This window comes from Pelodiscus sinensis, chromosome 19, assembly GCF_052426305.1.
Source record: "Pelodiscus sinensis isolate ZL-2025 chromosome 19, ASM5242630v1, whole genome shotgun sequence".
Classification (NCBI taxonomy): Eukaryota; Metazoa; Chordata; order Testudines; family Trionychidae; genus Pelodiscus; species Pelodiscus sinensis.
The window spans coordinates 19086210-19110264 of record NC_143070.1 but is presented as its reverse complement, the minus strand read 5'-3'; the positions used below and the strand labels follow the sequence as shown (position 1 = coordinate 19110264).

The 24055-nt window shown below is 52.8% G+C and overlaps 1 protein-coding gene across 1 annotated transcript; it reads left to right on the top strand.

Moving 5' to 3' along the window:
* The first annotated feature begins 6078 nt into the window (after positions 1-6078).
* On the top strand, positions 6079-15787 carry LOC149522244 (maestro heat-like repeat family member 5). Its single transcript, XM_089771518.1, has 7 exons — positions 6079-6114; positions 6221-6375; positions 7394-7520; positions 12520-12707; positions 13458-13595; positions 13753-13873; positions 14403-15787. The coding sequence occupies exons 1-7, from the start codon at positions 6079-6081 to the stop codon at positions 14577-14579; spliced, it is 942 nt and encodes a 313-aa protein (XP_089627644.1). The 3' UTR covers positions 14580-15787.
* The last annotated feature ends 8268 nt before the right edge of the window (positions 15788-24055 follow it).

Genomic DNA, 24055 nt, shown 5'->3' with positions numbered 1-24055 from the left:
GAACTAGTAAGTTTGAACTAGGCTTAGTCCTCGTAGAATGAGGTTTACCTAGTTCGAACTAAGCGCTCCGCTAGTTCGAATTAAGCGGAGCTCTTGTATAGCGCCTATCAAAGTTAATTTGAACTAACATCCGTTAGTTCGAATTAACTTTGTAGTGTAGACATACCCCCAGAGACACGGCTTCTCCCTTATCTAAAAAGACATGTTATCCTATCAGAGAAAGCTGTCAGAGTGGTGTGATATGATTTGTTCGCTACAAATCCATGCTGGCTGTTACCTATCACCTTATTATCCTGTAGATGTTTGCAGATTAATTCCTTGATAATTTGTTCCATTATATTTCCTGGCACAGAAGGTAAGCTGATGGTCTCTACTTTCCTGGATTGTTCCTATATCCCCTTTTATAGATGGGCACTGTATTTGCCCTTTTTTAGTCTTCTGGTATCTCTTCTGACCTCCATGACTTTTCAGAAATGATAGCTAAAGGCTCAGATACCTCCTCTATCAGCTCCATGAATATTCTAGGATGTGTTTCATCAGGCCCTGGTGAGTTGAAGACATTTCATTGTTCTAAGTAATTTTTTCTTTGTTCTGTTTTTTTATTTTAACTTCTAAACCTTCCCCATTTCCACTAGCATTCACTACATTAGGCATCCCATCACCATCAAATATCTTAGTGAAACCAAAACAAAGTCATAGAATCAAAGAAATCATAGAGCTGGAAGGGACCTCAGGAGGTCATCATGTCCTGCCCCCTGCCCAAGGCAAGACCAGTCTCAACCAAATCAACCCAGCCAGGGCTTTGTCAAGTTGAGATTCTATCACCTCCCTAGGTAACCCATTGCAGTGCTTCATCAGCCTCCTAGTGAAATAGTTTTTCCTAATATTCAACCTAGACTTCCCCCTCCTTGTTCCGCCATCCCTCACTACTGTGAATAGTCACTCTCCATCCTCTTTGGAACTTTCCTTCAGGAAGTTGAAGGTTGCTATCAAATCCCTCCTCACTCTTCGCTTCTGCAGAGTAAACAAACCCAAATCCCTCAGTCTCTCCTCATAGGTCACATGCTCCAGCCCCCGGATAATTTTGCCCTCCACTGGACCCTCTCCAAAGCATCCACATCCTTGCTCTAGTGGGGGGCCCAGAACTGGCCACAATATTCCAGGTGTGGCCTCACCAGTGCTGAACAAAGTGTAATAATCACTTCTCTGGATCTACTGGCAATGCTCCTCCTCATGCATTCTAATATGCCATTAGCCTTCTTGGCTACAAGGGCACACTGTTGACTCATATCCAGCTTCTCATCCACTTTAATCCCCAGGTCCTCTTCTTCAGAACTGCTACTTAGCCATTCGGTCCCCAGCCTGTAACAATGCTTGGGATTCTTCTGTCCCAAGTGCAGGATTCTACAATTGTCCTTGTTGAATCTCATCAGATTTCTTTTGACCCAATCTTCTAATCTGTCTAGGTCACTCTGGATCCTATCCCTGCCCTCCAATGTATCTACCTCTCCCCCTAGTTTAGTGTCACCTGCAACCTTGCTGAGGGTTTAATTCATCCCCTCATCCAGGTCATTAATAAAAATGTTGAACAAAACTGGTCCTAGAACAGTCATTAAGCACCTCTGCCATTACCAAGTTTCCTGTTATTGTTTCTCCCTCTGCACTGAGCAATGGTCCTACCCTGTACTTTGTCTTCCTCTTGCTTCTCACATCTTTGCAAAATCTCTTTTTGTTACCCTTTTTGTCTCTAGCTAGACTGAGTTAGTTTTGTGCCTTTGCCTGTCTCATCTTACCCCTGTAGAGTTGTGTTGTTTGCTTATATTCTTCCTTTGTCATTTGACCTAGTTTCCACTTTTGATACGACTCCTTTTTGATTTTTAGATCATGTAAAATCTCCTGGTTAAGCCAAGATGGTCCCTTGCTATACTTTCCATCTTTCCTACTCAGTGGAATAGTTTGCATTAGGGCCCTTAATAATGTCCCTTTGAAAAATTACCAGTTGTCTTCAGCTGTTTTTCCTCTTAAACTTGCTTCCCAGGGAACCTTACCTCCCAGCTCTCTGAGATTACTAAAATCTGCCTTCCTGAAATCCATTGTCTCTATCTTGCTGTTTTCCTTTCTACCATTCATTAGAATCAAGAACTTTATGATTTCATGAGCACTATCACCCAATCTGCCTTCCATTTTCAAATTTCAACCAGTTCTTGTCTATTTCTTAAAAGCAAATGGAGGATGAACTTCAGCCACTTCTATAACTTGAAGGTCATCAGCCCCTAGAGTCCCAGGCTATAAGGCCAGAAGGCACAGCCCTGCTCACCGAGTCTGAGCTCCTGCACAACAGAGGCCCTAGAAATTCCCCACAAGAATTCCTGTGTCACCCACAGCCCCATGTGTCTTCACCTTTGACTGGGTTCTATGGACAGTTCTGGCTCTTAGAGAAGCAGATGGTTTCAATAGAGCGCTCTTGTATCTGAATCCTGGGCAGATTAATGTCTTGCCTTTCCAGGACAGAAAAACCCATTGGCTCCTTCTTTTTATTCCAGGCTGCGTTTCTTCTTTGAAAGACTCACCTCAAGGGAGCACAGACACAGCCGAGTGCTCCGGGTGGTGGTCCAACCTGCAGCAACTGAGGCATGCTCCGGCCTCAGCCCGTAGGAGCAGGCCTTGCCAGAGGAGCCCAAGAGAACCAGAGGCTCCTGGAAGATCCTGTCAGGCATAAGAAGACTCTGTGCCTGTAGCCAGTGTGGCAGCTCCTTGGCAGAGGCTGAGGAGGAGAGAAGAGCTTCCTCTCCCACGTGGTGGACACGCTTCTCCCTAAAGAAGAGGAAGAAGAGGAAGAAGAACTCAGCGGAGAAGCAGGAGGAGCCAGAGGAGGAGAAGCCACCGGAGAGCCCAGACAAAGACCAACTGGATCTCACAGGTGAGGATACAACCCACCCGGTGAGAGGGGAGCGTGTGAGGGACACTGACCCCAGTCAGTGTACAAGCCTTGAGCGTTAGGGCCTTCTCATGGGACAGCAATGGGCTCCTCAGAGGCTGGAATCCATTGAGCGTCAGATGCTCTGGTAGAGGGGGGCAGGTCCCTCCCTGAAGTGGGAAGAACAGACAATGGCAGGGCACGGCTTTCTGGAGGTCTGGCATCCCCAGCCTAGTCCAGCACCCTCCCTCCCTTCCAGATACCCTACCCCAGCCGACTCCTGCAACCTCCCTCCTGTTCAGACCTCACCACCTCCAGCACCCAAAGTCCCAGGCCAGTCCAGCACCCTACCCCCACCCACACTTCCACCCTTACTCCCTCTTGTGCCACTATGTTTATCCCATGCCCTGGCAGCCACCTCCCGCACACCGAACCCCTCATTTTGGCCTCACCCCAAAAGCTAGGGCAGGTCATACAAATCTACTGTCGCAGGTATGGAAAAGAGGTAATCTGGCCCATAGGAATCCTTGAACTCTGGCCCTCTCTTGTCTCCCCCCACTCCCAATGGGGCTAGAGCAGCTGAAGGGTGAAGTGTCTCAGTGAGGGGCCACATGAGTAGGGGGTTGGCTGTTGTTTGGAGGTTTTTTCCCTCTCACTGTTTTCTGGTCCCTGACTGATTTTTCTGCAGCTCAATGGCCCACAACCCCAAAAAGTGGTGGGTCTGTCCCTGCCACTGCCCTGCACTTCCACATACATTTGGGGGTAACATTCCCAGTGCCCCCAGCTCTGTCCATGGGCTCAGGCAGCTCCTGCTACATGGGGAGCGCTGGGCATCCGGGATTCAGCCCTGCCAATCCCAGCTTCAGTTTGGCTTCCGCCCTCAGCTCCTGCTTTCAGCCCCGAGGGGTTCCCAGCCTTGGGGCTTCAGACCGTGCTGGGGATCGAGGCTTCATCCTGGGGGTGCTGGGTATTGAGTGTGGACACCAGCAACAGGGCATAAATAAGGGACAGAACCGTTAAAAAGGGACCGTGGGTCACCCTGTCCAAAGGTCGCAGCAGCTCTCAACTGGGAACTGGGCTGGGCTGGGTCATCACTTCCTAGGGTGTCACACGGGAAATGAGGCCTGTTCCCATCACTGCAGGAAGGGGGCGAGGGCCGGGGAGAGGAGAACGCACCGTGGGAGAGACTCTGTCCCTAGGTGAGAGGAAGCCCAGTGTGGAGAGCACCCAGCTGAGAGTCATGGGAGCGGCGCTCTCTGCTCGGCCCTGCAAGCACCTTGCTGTGTGACCCTGGGCAAGTCACGTCAGGGCTCTGGGCCCAGTGTCCTGCTGTCGCCCAGGGTAACACATTCAAACCAGCGCGTCTCCTCTGCTCCAGGGGTGGAGAACGAGCTCTCCCAGAAGACGCCCAACGGGGTGGAAGGGAGCGAAGAGGAGGAGGAACCAGACCGCCGGCCCATCCCATTAGCACAGAGCAGCTCCCACATGACTATGGTAATGAGGCTTGTGACTGAGCCAATGGGAAGCATCCCCTGCGGGGTGCGTGACTATGTGCCGGAGCCGGTGTCTCTCAGAGGAGAACGCCTCCCCCCCCCCCCCCCCCCCGGCTCAGGGGCTGAAAGGAAACACTCCTACGTGTGACCAGCTCCCTGGAGCAAAGCCGTGTAATATGGGGGCTTTGTGGGAGCACCACGCCGAGGGTGGAAGCAGGGCTCTGCAAGAGCACTCCAAACCCTCGCCTGGCACCGGGGGAGGCTGCTCAATCAAAGGTCTCAGCAGGCTCCTCCATGCTCACTAGGCCCTGCCAGCCCCCAGGGAGTGAGTGTCCCAGGGCAGCTGCCCAGTGGAAATGTTCAGTCCCTACAGGCTCTGCCCCTGTTCATTGCAGACCCTCGGGGAGCCCCCTGCCTCAGCCCAGCCCACAGCCTTGTCGCTTGTTGTCGTTTGCGAATAATGTCAGTCTGTGCGTTGTTGCGGAAGCTTTGTATATAGAAATCCAGATTGTAATTCCGACCATCAGGGGGAGTCCATATAGAATTATTTTTCCTTTGGTGTTGATAGGGGGGATCTGGTAGGTCAGATTGATGTTCATTGGTGGTTTGGAAATATTCTCGGAGGCGGAGGCGGCGAAAAAAAGCCTCAAGGTCACCACAAAATTGTATCCAGTTTGTGGGGGACGTGGGGCAGAAAGAGAGACCCCGGGACAAGACAGACTCTTCTGCTGGATTGAGTTTGTAGCTGGAGAGGTTACCAACAACCACAGGACATACCACACTAATACCAACCCTGGTACCTTCCCTTGCAACAAACCCCGTTGCCAGCTTTGTCCACATATTCATTCTGCTGATACCATTATTGGACCTAACCAAGTGAGTTATAAGATCAAGAACACATATTCCTGCGCATCCAGAAATATAATTTATGCTATCATGTGCCGAAAGTGTCCATCTGCTATGTACATTGGACAAACATCTCAGACACTTCGCCAAAGGATTAATGCCCACAAAACAGATATCAGACAAGATCACAAAGAAAAAACAGTTTCTTGCCATTTTAACCAGAAAGGACACTCTCTCAATGACTTAACCACCTGCATTCTGCTACAAAGACCTTTTACATCTGCACTTGAAAGGGAATCCTCTGAACTGTCATTCATGTTAAAATTCGACACTCTACGGGAAGGAATGAACAAACACTCAAACTATCTTACCCATTACCAAGATAGCTTCCCCAGTTATCACCTCTAATACCATTAGCTCACAGACATCCCACTCTCCCCACCTCTAATATCATCAATTCACAGACACTTACCTTCCTTCCTTCCCCCCTCCCCCCGCATCCCCCTCCTGTTCTGAAATGTGATTTGTCCTTTTCATATGTGTTCATTTTTTTTAATTGTATCCTTTGGTATATATGGTTGTGACTATTTTCTTCCACTATTTGATCTGAGGAAGTGGGTCTGGCCCACGAAAGCTCATCATCTAATAAACCATCTTGTTAGTCTTTAAAGTGGTACATTGTCCTGCATTTTGCTTCAGCTACCCCAGACTAACACGGCTACATTTCTATTACTTTCCTAGGAGGTGTGAGCATCAGTCACTCCCCTGATCAATTGAACTCCATCGCCCTGTGGGGAGGCAGGAATTCTACCCGCGTGACACATGGGGAACTGGGACCAAGAGCGGCTCATTGACTTGGTGACGTTCCTGCCCTTCTCCAAGCGCCGTCTGCCAGGAGGGGTGACCTGGCAGGAGGCCGCTCTTAAGCAATCCCCCCCCCCCTCAGCTTTCTGGCTGCCTCCAGGTGGGAGACGTCATGGGAGAGATTTTCACCTGGCTGGACAACGTCGAGGACCCCAGAGCCAGAAGAGCCACGCTGGGAACCATCGCCCTGCTGGCTCGCGCCCACCCCCGGGATGTGGTTCCAGCCTGTGTGGCCCACGTGCTGCCATGGGACAGGTAGGGAGAGGCTGTTATCACCTCAGCCCCTGATTTCCCCTCCCCTCCTCCTTCTCCAGGGCAGAGCGCGGGAAAGGCCTGGCAGGCCACAGGGATGGAGCCAGCTCTCTGCTGGGCACGGGGCTGTCCCTGCCTTCTGAGAGGAGATGCCCAGGCCCAGCCCCTGGGAAACCAGCCCCTCCCCCTTCCCTGCCCAGAGTGCGGACGTGACAGGTCCCTGGAGAGTTCCAACAGGCTCCTGATTTCTGTGGGTCACCCTCCTTCCCGCCAGCTCCACCAGGGGGGCAGGACCAGGCTATGGGGAGCATCCCTGGGCCATGACTCCAGTGTAAATGCAGTGCAGCCCGCCTGAGTCTGCAGCCAGCCGGCAATAGGAGCTCTGAGCAGAGCGAGCGCCTCTTGTCATCTCACTGAGCTGTTAACTCTGCGTCCAGCTGGGTATTACTGAGCACTGGGGAGAGCCACCCAGCTGAGGCGTTTGTAGCACGAACCTCACGGAGCCCTCGCCAGGTGTCAAACCTTCCACCTCCCCCACCCTGGGCAGCGCTATCTCCAGGGCCAAGCTCCTGAACCTCCTGCTTTGGTCACATTCGGTGTCTTACCCGCTCCCCGCACTGCAGGAGGAGCAGAGCCTCAGCACTGAGCTGCTACAAGACACTGGGCCCAAGCTGGGACTCAGTCCCAGCCCGTCCAGGCAGAGGGACTCCACTGGCGTCAGGCAGATTCCTCTGAGCCTGGTGTCACCGAGCAGCCTTTGGTGCAGGCTGGGCTGGGTGGTGTCACGCTGTGCGCAGCCCGAGGGCAGTTACTGGAAGCAGCGGCACAGGCTGCAGGAGCAATGAGGCCTCTGGGGAAGGGAATAAATGAAGAGCTCGCGGAAGGGACTCACCTGCCTCAGCCTCCCAGCCCCCGGGCGTCTCCTCTAAGGGCCCCCTTTCCCACCGGCCTTCCCAGCCTCTCCCTGGGGAGACAAGGGGGGCAAGCAGGGACGCTCTGATTTCGGTTTCTGACCTTGCAGAGGTGCCAGGGAGCTGTGGAAGGCCTTGGGGGAAGAAGCACAGCTCTCCCGGCATGTGCTGCACCAGCTGCTGGACAAGCTCCAGAAGAGCCACCGGGAGGAGAGGAGCTGCAGCGTGTCTCTGGCCGTAAGTGAGTCTGGAGCTGTCACGTAGCGAACTCGCCATCGAACACGGAGGCCCCTCACTTGGAGCTCAACCCCGTGTGTGTCCCAATGCTCCAAATCAACCCTGCAGCTCCCTGCACACAGGGCTTAACTCCCTGTGCTCCAAATCAACAGGGCAGCTCCCTTCACACAGGCTAGCAGCCACAGGTGTGTTAGAACTCCTGGTGGGATTGGTGTGGAGGGGCAGGAGGACCCAGGCCACCCTCTCCACCGGGTCCCAGTGCACCCTGTCAGCGTTGGAGTGGGGCACCACTAGCTGGCTGGGGAATCCAGCCGAAAGAGGCCGAGCACCCGGGGTTCAACTACCCGCCCTGGGCTGCTTCCTGCCAGCTTCTCTCCCATCCTGTGCTCCATCTCCAAACCGAGGCTTCTGCTGCGGTTCTCTGCTGACTGGTAACGGCATCTGGGTGCAGATGCGCTTCTCCTCGGGAGCCCCAGCGGCACCTCTGCCCCGTAGGCCTCAGCCCTGTCTGAGCTGCTCCACCGGCCTTTCTAGCTACCTCCAGCTGGAGCCCACCCAGCACGCCTGTGGGGGTGCGACCTTCTCTGCCAGGCAGCCTGGCTTCACCTCTGCAGCCCCAGTGCAGGGATGGGACACCACGTCACAGGGCTGATCTGCACTCTGAGCACAGAACGTGGGGATCTGCAAGAAAAAAAATGCCTGGTCTTTACAGTCGCTGCTTACAACACTCCCCAGGGTCACAGATTTACTAACTTCGGGGGGGAACTTCCACCATCAAATGATTTATCCCTAAACACAGGGGAGGGCACTTGAATTCTCCCCGGGGGTACCCCAAGCTCTTTTAGCACGAGAGAGCTTGGAAAACAAGAGAAGAGAAAAATAAACTGCAGTCTCTCGTAGCTGACCTCTTAGTCTGAGGCCTGCAGACAGACGCAGACAGACCCGCTGACCTTCCAGGGCACAAGAATCGAATCATCACCTTCAAAAAGTGATTTTCATTACAAAACAAAAGCTCTATTTGATAAAACATATGTGGCTGCTAGCTGTGACAGAGCAACTAAGGAAAACAAATTCAAACAGAAACAATCTCTGGGAACAATGTGTAGATGGTGCATGTTGGAGGGGAAGCATAGATTCACACAGAGCAATTCAAACCAGCCAAAAAATAAAGAAAAATACCCACCTGACCACTAGATTCCCTTTCCCCCTTTATTTACTCATGATCCTTTCTTACTTCAGTTCACTTCTATACCCAAAGTGCAAAGAGTAGCATCTGAGCAGGTAATTTTCTATAGAAGGTGGGGAGAGTGTTCCAAGTTTCCATCCACAGTGATTTTTATGAACCCCGGAGAAGTGAGCTGCCCCTGTGTCTGTGCCAGGCATAGCACTCCCCAGAGAGAGAGCCAGAGACCCCAGGGAAAAGACCTGCCCTTGCTGGGAGGTTTAACCCAAATAAGAACAGTTGGATGGTGAGTTTGTAAGAGGCTCAAGTGTGTGTTAAAACTACGGATGCGTTTCTTCTTATCTGACATTTGTAATTCACTTTGCTCTGCCCTTTCTCTCTTGCACCCATATAAATCCCACAGCTTGTGCTTAATAAAATCATTTTTGTTTATTATTGTAGTCCCCTTACTAAAGGGGCCTCTGTTTTATTCTGAAAAGATCCTGTGTGCTACAATCCAGACTACAATTCCCATGAGCCCTTGGGGAAAAAACAGGATGGAAGGACTCTGGTGGGGGAGAGGGCTCTCTCTCCATGTGCTTGAAGAAAGAGGCCTAGCAGTCTGGGACTCTGCCTTGCAGTTTGGAACCAGGAGGGAGCCAGGCTGCTGCCAAGGACACTGACCCAGTGCAGGGGCTGTTGAAGTGCAGCTACTAGATGCCTGTTGGAACTGGGAGTTAGCAGGCTGCTTCCTATAGGCACAGCATGAGGTAGTAAGTTTGGGCCTTGTTGGAAAAGTGCTGCCTGGGACAGAGCTGCTGTTTAGCCTGGACCAAATCCTCACCACAGCTGCAACATCAGTGCGCCAACGCAAGCAAGTGTCTGGGACTGAGTCTAGGGGTGTGTGCACTCTGGGGTGGGGTCACTGTTGTCTAGCTATATAAGTATCAATTATTACGTGTTTTGTAAATGCTGTTCACTTCTAATTCTGTTAATCCCTTATTAAGTTAAGTAAAGATTGTTTATTTTAAAGTGTTCTATTAGATGTATATGATTTGTAGTTATTCTGGAATTAGATCCAGATTTATGTAGGAATGAGTATATTCCTGGAGGCTCTCAAGGCACACCAGTATGTGTACAAAGCCAGCCCGGTGGAGGCCCCGCCATTTTACATTCATTGCCAGCAAGGGACTGCAGCAAGGGGGTGGATAGGGCTTTCCCCAACTAAACACCATCACCTGGGGTGCTCAGGATCTCTTTTGGGTTAAAACACCAGGCGCCCAGGCACACCTGTGAGTGTGACCTGCTCCCCAGTAACCCAGGGAGGAAAAAGGGGGTTACACTATCAAGCGTTGTGTAAACAGTTGTGACCTCAGACCAGAATAGACTCAATGTCTGTATAGCTCTGGGGGCGGGGGAGGGTCTCTGCTTTGTGCCTCAGCTGGGGGAGACCAGGAGACCTGGCCCAGCAGGACAGTGTAGCGAGAAGCTCTTGAGTGCCAAGAAGCGAGTGTCAGCGGCTTTGCCAGCGCTCTGGGAAACACCCCCAAGGAGTCTTCTGTGATCGCGCCCGTGACACGGATCCTGCCGGGGGCAGGCAGGAATGGGCGCAGCGACACCGCCCGGCGCCCCTCGCTGAAACTGTCTCCCTGCTTGAGGACTACGTGGCCTCAGAGGAGCCAGGGAAGCCAGACCCCAAGCAGGGGCATCTGAGGGAGTGAAACAAGCAGCACAGTCGGGGTCCCTCTAACTGGGGCAGGAGGATTCGAACCCGACCCGGCAGAAGTTCCCATTGACCCTGGTGAAGTAGTTTGGGATCTTGGGGGGATGTTCTCCAAGAGCAAAGGAGTGACCCAACCCTCCAAGGCCTGCCTGGCAGCAAGGGGCAGACACAAGCCAGGGAGATGGTCAACCTCAGTGCTGGCCCCTGGGATCCCAGTTTGAGATCAGCAAGGACCTTAGATCTGGTGGGACCCTTCTAGAAGAGCAGCACGGGCCATTAGTCTGCTAGTGGGCTACGCTGTTATGCTTAAACGAAGCAACGAGATCTTTTATGGGGGGTAAGGCAGTACGCCGCATTGATTGAGAATACAACAGTTGCATATGCTTTTCAAACACACACAAAACACCATGCATGCGCAGTTCTGCCAGATGATATAGTTACCAGTCAAGAGTCTGTGTCCATCTAGGTAGATTGAGCACAGCGGGGAGCAGGGCCTTGTCGGTCGATCGATCCGATACTCCTCTCCAGATAGTGTGGCAGACGAACCCAAAGTTCCATAGCAAAGCACCCTGCTTTATATATTCCTCCTTCTTGTTAAAATCCATGGATCTCGCTCTGTCAGCTTCTGACCGGAATGTTATCTTTTGATGTGAGTGTTCCCAGAACATCTCTGGAAGGTTCATCCTGTAGTCAATCGTCCTTTCGGGGGGCTTGCTCCGCTCTAAGGCTTGTCAATCTGCCAATTATCCCATCTTCTCATGAGTAGAGGTACGCATTGATGGTTATAGATGACTCCTCTGCAGTCAGGTTGTCTCATCCTCTGGACTTCGCTCGCACTCGCTCAACCCTCTCCTTTGACCATCTGGTTCTAAAGCCATATAACTTTGCATCTTATCTCAACACATTCACACTCCTCACATACACAAGTCTCCGGGGTTACAGATCTGCATGGCAAAGCAAAAGCATTGTAAATTAAACAATTAAGGCTTGGCCTTCAACATTCACAGAATTCCTCTAATCTTACTAACACAGACAAAATACCCAGAACTATTTTTCTACTTCAGAACAAAGAAAACAGACCTTCAACTGAAAGGACTTGATTTGTCAAATATTAAATATATGTTAATATATATATGCCTTGTATTGCTATATTACTGCTACATTACTATACCTAAAATTAAATATATGTTAATATATATATATGTGCCTTGTATTGCTATATTACTGCTACATTACTATACCTAAAATAAGAAATATAAAAAGCGTGTTTCAATCCTAACAACGCTGCCCGGTTCCCCACGCAGTCCTCCACATGAGCTGCTATTGCCAATGAACTTGTGAAGGTGCTTGCGAGGGTCGGGCTGCTGTGAGAGATGTTTAATGGACCAAGGGCCTAATGTGACCTGAAAAGTCATGGCAGAGCTATGCTGCTTCTTGAACATTCACACCCCTAGAACCTCAGTCTGCCCCCCACAGACAGGTGGGTGAGAAGAGAGATTCAACGAGAGACACAAAACAATGCTGTGGAAGTTCATGGAAGATGATCCTCGACACAAGGATAAGTTGCTACCTTGGGCCTAGAACACACAAGCAGCCCTGCACGATGGGGGAGTGAAAACGAGGACCTGCAAACCGGGAGCTGCTGGAAAGCCAGTCGCCAGGAGCAACTTGGGGTCTGGACTGAAACTGCATCGACCTCCCGGCATCACCCTGGCTCCCTGCTGCTTGTGGCACTGGAGTTACTCAGGCAGCAGAGGGATCGTGGGATGCCCTGTACATGCGCCTAGAAGTTTAGGTCCCCTCACGATGGTGTTGCCCCCCTCTGGTCAGGCCTGGGAAGGCGAAGGGCATGGGCTAGGCCATGGAGAGAGAGAATGGGGAATAATGTCAGCCAGACTCTTCTGATCTTTCCAAGAGGTTCCCTTCTGCGCCCATTCTAGCAATGGAAGACGGGTTGGGGGCCATCACATCTCCCCTCCCCCCTGAGGAACTAACCCTCCTTCCTCATAAGCCACAAGGATGTGGGAAACGGCACCAGCATGACAGCAAAATGCCATGGGAGCGGATGGGAGGTGGGGACAGCTCAGTGACTTTTCTGTCTCGTCTGACTCCAGGCTATGGACACGCTCTATGAGATCTTTTTCCTGTGGGGATACCGAGAAGCCATCTTGCAAATGTTTCCCCACTTGCTCCTCCTCTGCGTCAGGCAGGTGCAGCGTGTGCTGGACCTGCGCCTGCCAGGGACCTGGATGGCTAGCCAGAAATCCAGCCCTGAGGGATCCAGCCGCCTCAGCCCCTTGAGGTAACAGCAGAAAGGAAGGGGAAGAACAGATTTGATCTGCTGCACCCATAGGTCACACAAGGCCCCTGCAGAGCCCAGGCGCAGTTCTGGGCAGGTCTGTCTGGGGGGAGCGGTGCTGGGCACCTGTGTGCTTGTGAGTCACGCTTGCTCCTCTGACCCGACCACAGGCCAGCTCCTTCCCAGCACGGGCAGGGACCACGTCGGTACCTCCCCATGTGCCACCTGCCGAAGTGTTAGGGCCTCAGCCCCACAATGCCCCAGCCCAGGGCAGCATCGCCAGAGCACACTCAGAGACAGCAAGGCCGGCAGCACTCGGGCCCGGCCCGGCAGGGGGGCCGTGTCACTGGCAGGCAGGAGCAAGGGGGACCATGAAGCTGATTCCGTGTGGACTCCCCTGGGGAGAGCTGGGGAGCCCGAAGGCACCTCAGCTGCTGCAAACGGGCAGAGTTTTGCTCCCTCTCACCAACTACGGATCTGGCCCATGTGCCCAGTCACCTGGTACCTGCCCCAGTGAAGAGTCAGGTGTTGGACCATTAGGAGCGAGGGCACTGAGCATCTGCAGAAGCTGCAGTGTCGCCACCTGCCAAAACCTCAGTGAGCCCCGACAGGGTGCTGGGTCCATCCTGGGGGAAGCCGGCTACTGCTGACCATGCCTTGTGCCACAGGCTTTGAGCTGGTTTGCCCTGCCTGGGGCTGCAGTAAATTTCTGACACCAGGATTTTTTTTTTTTTTTTTTTTTTTTGCGTTTAGCAGGTCCCTGGAGGCCGTGAAGACCCTCTTTTCCATGCCCAGATACTGGAAGGAATTTGCCAGTATCCAGTTACAGCAGGGCTGGGAAATGATCGCCTCCCGCCATCACTTCTCCCGAGGGGTGAGCTTGATCGCAAGGTAGGAGTCTCAAGTTTCCTCTTCCTGAGGCCTGTCTAGGCAATGGGAGTTCGGCGGGAGATCCTCCTCTGCCCCAGCCGGCCCTCTCAGCCCCGCAATGGGGGAGGGACTGTCTCTCCCTTTGGTAATCCCGGGGACTTTCCCTTTACTCTTCCAGAACCATGGTCGAGCACCAGAACCCACAGGTCCCTGTGGTTCTCAGAGAGGCTATCGCCATCGTGCAGAGTCGGGAGGAGGAGGAGGCGCTGAGAGAAATCGCCCTGACTTTCTGCACCGAGGTGAGAGTCCGGAGCGGCCTGGCACACGTGGGCTTGTGCAGAGCAGCTCAGACCCCTCCTGGGCCAATAAGTGCTGAGGCCCATGGCCAGCGGTTCAGCAATCTCACAGCCATCCAGCTCCTCTGCCCACGCAGATACTAGCGGGACTGGGCAGAGTGGAGGGGGGCAGGGTGAGATTGCTCCTGGCTGGATGCACCTCCCTGGGACCATGTGACAAGAGGAGATGTTTCTCCAGCACCCCAAGCCCGCACCTCTCCTCGCCTTCCCCTTGGGTTTCTTTTTCCTCTGCCACAGCGCTCTGCCCAGAACGCTTAGCGGTCCCCAGAAAGTCCTCTTTCCCAGGAGTTCATTAGGGGCTTATGGATTAGTTGCCCTTCTAGGAATGGACCATTTCAAACACCAGCCACTGGTTCCTTAACTCCAGAGATTTTGTGCCGCAGAAAGTGGCCAGTTGGCAAAGATGATGGGGCAGGCACAGACCAAAGGCAGATTTCTGCTCCTTAGCCTGACGTTGATTTTCTCTTTCCAGTTTCTCCAGAGTCCTTCCATCCTCAGCACTGTCTCCAAATCAGACGTCCAGGAACACCTGATGGAATGGACCCGAGACAACAACCCTGCAATACGGAGGCTCTGTCTGCGAGGCCTGGCCAGTGTTCTCTTCTGGCCAGGGAATGTGAGGGGCCTGGCTTGCCCGGCTGGGAGATAACCGACACATCACTGTTGCAAGCCCTGGTTTATGTTTGCACCAAATCTTGGCGCAAGTGGACCACGTAAGATGTCTGTGCAAAGTTTCGGATTGGCTGATGCTGTTTCTACAGCTGCCAGGCAGGTCTGAGGTTTGTATCGGAAGTGATGGTATCGGCGCTCTACTTGTACTTCAGAGGGCGCGTCTCGGCTTGCTGGGGTGACTGCTGGCTAGCCAGTGTGGGGAACAGCAGTGCTCTGTGTGGCTGGTTTGGTGCCTCAGAGGGAGGGCCCCAGTTGTGGGCTGTAAGTCGCCCTGTCTCTGAGGAGTTTGCCTTTGACTTCTCTGGTGTCAGATCGGGCACCATGGGGCACCACTGAGAGGCGACTGAGGAAGCCTGTGGTGCTCCCAGATCCTTGGGTGCATTACTGAGCGAACCAGGCGAGAGGGGGTGTCCCTGCTCCCGCGCGTTGGCAGAGCATGGTCAGTGGAGGCAGTGGGGAGGGGAAGGAGACTCAGGTCCTCGCTCAGGGCAGTGGGGGGAGGGGAGGCGGGCAACAAAGCCCAAATTTGGCAAGGGCAGAGAAGATGGGGGCAGGGTCAGAGCTCGGTGGGCGGGGCCTGGAGCGGCTCTCAGCAGGCGACAGGGCAGGCTCTGCACAAGGACCAGGGTGCAAAGCACCTGGCGGAGCGGCAGGAGAAGGACTTTCTCCCCTGCTGGGGGGCTGGGCCATCCCTGGGGTCTGGCCGATGGGTAGGGAGGGTCCAGCCCCTACCCCAGGCTGCGTCCCAGGACAGTGGTGAGCTACCTTCTGCATTCCCACAAGGGCAGTTGTTACGGGCCCAGGTGCCAGGGACCATCGCCATGTTCTGCACCACGGACGCAAGGACTGTCCTGGAGGCCATGAAGGAGGCGGCAGACGCCATCTACCTGCTCGCCGGGGAGGGGCTTGGCTCCATCTCCCAGGACATGGCAGTCAGCCTGCGCCCGCTCATTGACGACGTAAGGCTGGGAACCCCGGAGAAGCACATTCCCCCTTCCTCCTCTCCCTGCTGCCCTGGTATGTCCCTGCCCAGCCCCCTCCCCCCTCAGGCCGGCCACGCAGCATCCAAGGGGGTCCCTGCCATGGGTGGGGAGTCTCTGACTCAGCCCCCTCCCTGGCAGAGCCATTCTGGGCCAACCTGAGCACCAAGCTCCCAGCACTGCTGCAGCCTCCCCCCAAATCTCCTGTCCCCAGATCCTCCCCCGCCTGCTGCTGCTCCCCAAGGGGGCAGGTGTGAGCGCCAGGCCCCAGGGCCCCGGGAGGGTGTCCTTGCCAGGAGAGGGGTAGTGTCCGCTCAGCCGCCATTTCCCTGCTGGGCACCATGCTGAGCGAGGTGAAGGACCCAGGCAAACCGGCCGTGCAGCAGGAACTCACCAGCTGCCTGCTCCCATTGCTGCTCCACCTGGCAGATGAGGAGCAGAGAGTGATCCTGGTAAGTGCTACGCTCGGTATTTCCAGAGAGCAAAGCGCCAGAGTCATGGCCGCTGGTGACGTGCAGGGGCCACAGGGGAGGGCCCCTGGGCTCAGCCCCTTTGGAATCTCAGAGCGGCCTGGCGCTGCCGTGCCGTCTCTGCGCAGAAGGGCTGAGCTGTGGAGATCCTGTCCGGCTCTCGCCAGCCAGTTCTCTGCCCCTCCCCTGTGCAGCCATTGAGAACAAGGGGCAGGAACCTCCCCTGGCAGGGAGAGCAGGAGCCCAAGGAGCAGGGAGGAGGGGACGTGTCCCAGACGCTCCCTCTCTCAGCGAGGCCCCTCGCTCTTCCCTTGTGCTGCAGAGCTGCAAAGTTACCCTCTTCTGCTGCACCGTGTTCCTCGGCTGGGCCAATCTGAAGAGTCTCTTCTGCAGCCTGGCCTGGGACGGCTCCTCGCAGCTCTTGCCGTGCGTCGGGAAGTGCCTGGTAGGTGTATTCTTTGGGCCCGCAGAGCAGTGAGTGGGGAGCTCAGGGAGACCTTTCTAGCCTCACACCCCGAGCACCCAGGGGGTTCTCCACCCCGCTCGTCAGGCAGGGACATCAAAGGCAGTCCCTCCTAGGGTATGTCTACACTACCCTCCTAATTCGAACTAGGAGAGTAATGTAGGCATACCGCACTTGCAAATGAAGCCCGGGATTTGAATTTCCCGGGCTTCATTTGCATGAAGCCAGCCGGCGCCATTTTTAAATGCCGGCAGTTCGAACCCCGTGCCGCGCGGCTACACGCAGCACAGAGTAGCTAGTTCGGATTAGCCTTCCTAATCCGAACTAGCTGTACACCTCATTCCACGAGGATCAGCGAAAACGATGAGCGAAATTCAAAAATCAGTAGCCGTCAACCTAAGGAGCAACATTCGGAAAATGGACAAGAGACTAGCTGACGAGCTGAAGTTCCATGAATGGGACGTCGGTGATAAAGTTTTATACCGACACTTCAGTGAGAAAAGTCATGCTACATTGTTAACAAAGCTGGCCCAACTGTTTATCAGATAGAGATAACCACGAAAAAGAACCGAAAAATCATCAAGTGGTTCCACTCAAGCCAACTAAAAGAGTGGAAAGGAAACTAAAGAAAAGACTTGGACAGGGGATAGTTAGTTAGGAGGGCGAGAAACATCTGAGAGAGAGAGAGTCCAAAGAAATGATTCTTAATCAATATCTGTTATTTTGTCTCCAGTAGGAGTACCACACCACAATGAGGATACTATTCTATTTATTAGGTTTAATCCTTGCCGATTGTGTTATAGAAAATATTTCCAGTCCTGTAACAACGAAATTAAGACATGGCACTGTACAAAAGCTAGTAGAAGGTGACCATGCTCTAGAATGGGTAGACATGGGCGGACATGTATTTAAACAAAAGAATGGATCGACCATAGGGGCGTATCTCCGAGGGTTAACGTTCACGCAGAATGAACTGTGGAGATGTCGTGCTGGTGACCGCCCTTTAGGGGAATGGAGTATTCCATGACCTGTGCTAAACACCTATTAAACAATGGTGCCACAACAATTTGCCTGGACACACTTTCAATCTAAAGATCTGGTGTATAATAGGGAAATAATATCAGCAAAAACTTATAAACCACTGCTTTCAAACAGCCAGCGGTGGGAAATTAAGTTACCAGTGTTTCGCAGTCAGTTGGTTACCATCCATTTAGAGCAGCATCAGGGGTATTGTCACCTTACTGTAAGAAATGAACTAGAAGGAAATATTTTATTATATTTCGTAATGAGTAAGGATGACACAAGGAAAAACTCCTTTAATATCCCTGGGTGGTTAAACATGACTGTGTACACTAGCCCTCTTCGTAAGGAATGCAGGTGGACATTCGATAATCCCCACCTATGCCTCAATGCATCTATGGCACAACCAGCTTATGAAGGAGAGAGACGGTGCCTCACTAATTGTAAGGTACTAGTCCCTGAGTGGACCGGATCTACCTGTGTGTACTTGGATGTGTTATACCGTCCAATAGTAAAACCTGGACAAATAATGTGGGTGATCAAATTCTATCATGATCATTTTGCCACAGAAACGGCACCCGCAACGGTCGTGTCCCCTGAAAAGATAGTACAATCTGTGCCTATGACGTGTGTGGAAAATAAATCACCACAGCGAGTAAGTTCCTTTAAAGCCTCGCCAAGTTGCAAATCAGATCCGCAACCCGCTAGATATGTCTGCACGGGCATATTTATTGATAACATAACTGAATCCGGCACTTGGAATGTATTAGGAATTTTCGGTGCAAAATTCCCGGTTAAAATCCTAGTGGCTGAAGAGCCCCAAAAATACGAAATTGGTCCATATGTAGTTAAAACCAACATGGCTCGTCAGGTATTGATCGAACCTGAATATCACGTAAAATGGGTACATGTACCGCTTTCATCAAACACGGCTGACATAAACAATCGATATGAACCTTTTGTAGAGCCGCTAGTACAAGGCTGGCATAAGTGGTTGCAGTTGATTACTATCTCTGACTCGCCACAACGTACCAAAAGGGATATTGTTGCTAAGGTTTTAGGTGGAGTTGGTGCTGGCATGGGCATTGCCTCAGCCATCGATAATGCACGCCTATCAAAAAGTTTAGCCAGACTGACATCAGGTACCGAAGATTTGGTACACCCCTTAGAAGAATCCCTATTAGGGTTAGACAAGGTGCAGTTAAAAGTGACAGATCTATTGCCAAAATGGGCAAACTCGCAGGAAGACGATCACTTGAAAATGTTAACTGGTATGCAAGTGATAATAAATGACACAGCGCTAGCTTTGGCTTGCATTCAAGTACAAAATATGTTGTTTGATTTATCACGAAGTATTATTCGTGATGCATTAGTAGGCCATCTTCCTGTGGAAATTGCCACCTTGCTTTAAAAAGTGTCAACACCTTTTGAAAGAGAAAACCTAGACCTTTGGAACGTATTACACTCTGAATATGATCCAAGATATGATGTGCTCCACATTGTAATATTAACAGTCTTAAGTGCACAAAAAGATCTAGTGTACCCTAAAGCCACGCTTGGACTGAACGTAAAGGGTTCAGTGATGATGCCGATTATAAATCAAGCTTGGGTACATCAAAACTCTGAAGGCAATTTCGAAATAGTTAACATGCAAATGTGCATGTCGCAAGATCATTTAGGCTATGTATGCACATCTAGTCTGTGGACCCATGGTCACCTCTGCTTAAATGAGGCAGAAGGCGAGTGTAATTACGAGTTACATCTAACCCCTTTCGGTAATAACCAGTCTGTAGTCGTGCAGATTAACCAACATTGTATCTGCATACGAAGTTTATGTCCCTCGTTCACAGTGAATAAATTTTACAAAGTGGTCATGCCCAAGTTAAGTAATCTGTGTCTGTGTAAAGTTTTTGAAATACAGGGGTGTGACATTACTGTCAAATTGATCAATGCTGATTACGAGGATATAACAGTACGGTACGCCGTTATTGATACCATTACATCGGTGTCAGTAGGGCCAAATGTAGAATCTATTAAAGCTATGATGAACCATCCTAATCTGAAACAGATCATTGCAGACAGCAAAAATATTAGCGAAAAGGTACATGTGGTTGTCCAACACTCAGCAGCAAAAATTGTACAAGTTGGTAAAAAGATCCACATAAAAGAAACGTTGTGGACCAGAATATTTGGAGATGTGCTTGGAGACGTATCCTCCATTAGTTTAAGGTCTATTGTTACCAACCCATTAAGCCTGGTCGTTATATATATCACCATCCTAACTATGTACACCATATTAACTTGTTATATCTGTTGTCCGCGGAGAAGATCAAAGGAAGAAATATTTGCATTTAATGCTGCCTAAATAATGTGATGAATATCTTCGTTTCCCATCAGACATCCATCAAGGAGGGGAAATGTAAGGCAGAAATGTCAAAATGTGATCTATTTGAATGTAAATGTAAAGGTCTGATATATGTCACCCTGTAAAATATGTAAACAGTGCAAAGGACTGTATAATATATTTGTCAATGTGAACTTTTATCATAAATGTCTGTATGTTTAGAATATGCCAAGATTTGCCATATTTCAAGATGGAGTCTGAAACTCCATCTTGGATTTAGAAGCTTCTGATACCATCCATATTAGCCATAGGTTCTGTCACGTCCGCAGGTGACTGTTGAGATTTAAAACATCATTCACCTGCCAGTTGCCATTTGCATAATCCATTAATATTCAGTAGCATTCCTACCAGCCAATTACTTTGAACCATGTGTAAAGTGCATCCTTGTAATATCCAATCAGTTTGAACTATCAAGGTGATGAATATGCATGAGATCAAGCTATAAAGGTTCTGATCAAACGATGGTTCGTTCTGGTCATCGGGCTTAACCCGGGATCAGGGCGTCGCTTGTCCGTCGGGTCTTAGGAGTAGGATTAGATTGGAGCGAAAGAGAGTGAAAGAGGTCGTGTATAGTTTCTAATGGTACTCTAGTTACCTTTCCCTTCGGGGACTCTGACGGAAGGTCAGTTCTCCTACTTAGGTTATTTAGTTAGTTAAGTAGTATTAGATAGTTAGATCTCGTCATCGTGTCTGTGTGGCAGGTCGCGTCGGTCCACGCATGTCGGCCGTCATCGAGTGTGTCCGTCGGGCGCGTTGAGATTAGTGTAGGGTTTTATTTTTAGGATAGGATTAAGGATAGGTAGGGCACAGAGTCATCCATTGTCTGTTCCGGTCGCCACCGAAGCGCGAGAAGGGAAGCCTGCGAGCAGAGATTCAGCGCAAGGCGAATCGTCGGTCGTCGAACCCAACTCCTGCTTCGAGGGATCACCTGGCTGTTCCTCGCCTGAGGCTCTAAACCAGCCAGAGGCTAGTAGGTCGCCAGCACCGGACCAGCCGATGAGGGATCACCTGGCTGTTCCTCGCCCAAGGCTCTAAATCAGCCAGAGGCTAGTAGGTCACCAGCTCCAATCATCAATCGCCCTGCGTCGAAAGACTCTGTCGTAGGTATAGGGACCTTAAGGGACTTCCCCTTCTGGTCTATTTGTAGTGTAAATGGGGACTGCCCCCGATGTTAAATGGAGGTATTGCTTGTAAATTTAACTTTGCATAATATAGTCTTGTGGTTATCAGTTTAAAACCCAGACTCAAGTTTTTATTTCAACGTGCCACATGCACTCTAACCGGTGATTAGATACGGAAAAGAGGGTCCCATCCTGAAATACCATCCCCAAGCGGATTGGTCGGGATATTAAATTATCTCTCTGGGAAATGTCCTTAAACACCCTTGACATTTCCTCATTCTGTTCGACATACAGGTAACAGGGTCAGACACATGGAAAGCAGAAATGTGAATTATTCCTGTCTCTCTGAGATGGGGGTGGGCGGGGGGGAGGCTTAGTTGTTGGAGTAGTGGCAGTGGGGCCTAGTAGTTGGAGTGGTGGCAGTCGAGCCTAGAGGAGCTAAGAGCAGGAGCCAGAGCCAGGAGTCAAGTCCGGGTCTGGAACCGTCTAGGAGCAGGGCTGGGAGCTTAGCTGGACTGAGAGCCGGGCTGCGCTAGGACTAGGGACGAGGCCGGAGCAGGAGCAGGGCTGGAGCAGGCTGAGGCCTGGGCGGCCTGGCACCACTCTCAGGCAGAGGAGAGGGCCAAGCCATGAAGCGACACTGAGCAGACTGAGTTGCTGGTTCTCCTTGGAGGTGCCGATGCCTTTTCTGAGACTCACCAGCCCAGCTCCTGCCTCCTGCATAGGCTGGAACCTGACTCAGGACAACTCAGCCCAGCGTGGGGCTTCCTCAGGCTTCAGTTCAGGGAGGAGTCGGCCCCTCGGAGCTGGGCGACAGATTCACCCTCACATCTGAGGAAACCAGGCCCTGCTGTGGCCGGCTTGACAAGGCCCTAATAGAGCCTGGGGCCTTCCCTGCACGGGGCCAAGTTCACTCCACAGCATTAGCCACGAGGGGAGCGAGGGGGTTGGGGGGAACTTGCCCTGCTCCAGAGTCTCCTCCTTGACAATTGTGCTCTTCTCATCTGTACTCCTGCCCTTTCTCCTCTGACAGACACCGGCAGAGCCCACCACGAGCCCGGCCTGGCCAGAAGACCAAGCAGCTGGGACACCAGGAGGATGTGGAAGAGGCAGAGCTGCACGTGCATGGGGCCAGGAGCTGTTCCGCCCCCAGGCCAGAGGAAGCCGAGCCCCTCCCCAGCCCTGAGGCGCGTCCCACAAAAACAGAGGATGCTGCTCCTGGCTCTGAGCCCTGCAGCTGTCACGGACTTTGATCTGGTCTCCAACATTTGTCTGGCCCATCACCCCAGGACACAGCTCACGAGTCACCATAAGACCCACCCATCTCCGGGCCCTTCCCACCGGCCTCTGCCCATCTGGGTGGGTTCTTCTCGTCGCCCATCGGCCTTCCCACAAACACCAGTGTGGGACCACGCTCTTGGGGGGACTGGGACTGCCCGCGCTCTGGGGTCCGCGGTGGGGGGAGGGGGAAGGGTTGAGTACACTGTTGGGTCCGCGGTGGGGGGAGGGGCTGGGGCTGCCCAGCGCTCTGGGACTGGGGTGGGGAAGCTGAGGCTGTCTGGCTGCTCTGGGGCTTGTGGGGATGCCAGGGACCCAGGCAGCCTGGGGGCTGGGGTGGGAGGGTAGAAATCTGGGGCTGGGCAGCCAATAGTTTGGGGAGGAGAGGGCAGGGCAGGGCCAGCAGCCTGGTGGGCATGGGGGGGGGTGGAGCCTCGGGAAGCAGGGGCGGGGCTGGGGTTTGCCGTCCCATGTGAGCTGTTCTCTCACTGCCCACGGCTCCTGCTGCTCTACCAGTCGGGGTAGTGGCCCTGGAGAGAGGGGACTTGCCCAAGCACTAGAAGTGCTGTGGTCAGGTGTTCTGACTCCTGTGACCCCTGCAAGAAACCCCCACAGAGCCCTCTGCCCGCAGGCCCGGGTTTCACTCCCCCTTCGGGCCATCTCAGAATAGACACGGGCACCAATCAGAGCAGTCCAGGCCCGGAGCCATAGACCAGAAACCCTCGATCTCTGGAGCCGAACAACTGGCCGGCTGGCAGCATCATCCCGGCGATCCCACAGCGACGCTGCGAGGAAGAGGTGGTCTCGCTACAAGAAGGTGTTTTTCAGGAACTCTGGCTGAGGCCTTTGGGCTGCGCCGCCTCGGATTGGTGCCCGTGTCCCTTCTAGATGAGGAAGGTGCTGAAACCCGAGGCAATTGGCAGAGGCTGTGTGGGGACTTCTTGTAGGCGTCCTGGGACCCTCTTGCAGGTTTTATCCCCGTGGATCTGCCTCGGGAATGGATTTCACCCATTGGAGAAAGTTGCAGGCCAGGACGCATGTGGAATTGGGTAACGGGACCCCTCTGAGGACTCCTCTGCCCGCCCCCCACCAGTAACGGTGGCCCCTGCCCTCAGGACCAATGAGGGCAGGGGGGGCCGCACCAAATAGGGGAAGTGCTGTGGTGTGAGGATCTTCCCTCAAGAGGGTCCTGGGACCCCTCCAAGGAGTCTCCCCTCCGTCCTCTCCCAACCAGGGAGGGTCACCCCCCCCCCCAAGGCCAGCTGAGAAGGGAAACATTCACCAGTCAGAGCAGCTAGTGCCCGAAGGCCTAGGCCAGAAGCCCCCATCTCCGGAGCTGAGCGGCCGGCCGGCACCATCGCCCTGGACGTCCCAGCGCACCACTGCGGGAAGGAGCCCGTCTTGTTCCCAGAACTCAGTGCCTGGCCCTTCGGGCTGCACCTGCTCTGACTGGTGCACGTTTCCCTTCTGAGCTGGCCTGAGGGGGGTGACCCTCACTGGTTTGGAGGGGATGGTGGGGAGATTCCTGGGAGGGGTCACAGAACCCCCTTGTGGGCTGGACCCCGCAACACGACACTTCCCCCATTTGGTGCAGTCCCCTCCCTCGATGGTCCTAAGGGCAGGGGCCACCATGACTGGTGGAGGGTGGGCAGAGGAGTCCTCAGAGAGATCCTATGACCCATTTACAGATGGGACACTCTGCCGGGGACATCTGCCC

Coding starts and splice junctions, on each gene's coding strand:
- LOC149522244 (XM_089771518.1), top strand. CDS start 6,079: ATGGGGAACTGGGACCAAGAGCGGCTCATTGACTTG. Junction 6,376..7,393: donor CACGTGCTGCCATGGGACAG/GTAGGGAGAGGC, acceptor CTGACCTTGCAG/AGGTGCCAGGGAGCTGTGGA. Junction 13,874..14,402: donor CCCTGACTTTCTGCACCGAG/GTGAGAGTCCGG, acceptor TTCTCTTTCCAG/TTTCTCCAGAGTCCTTCCAT.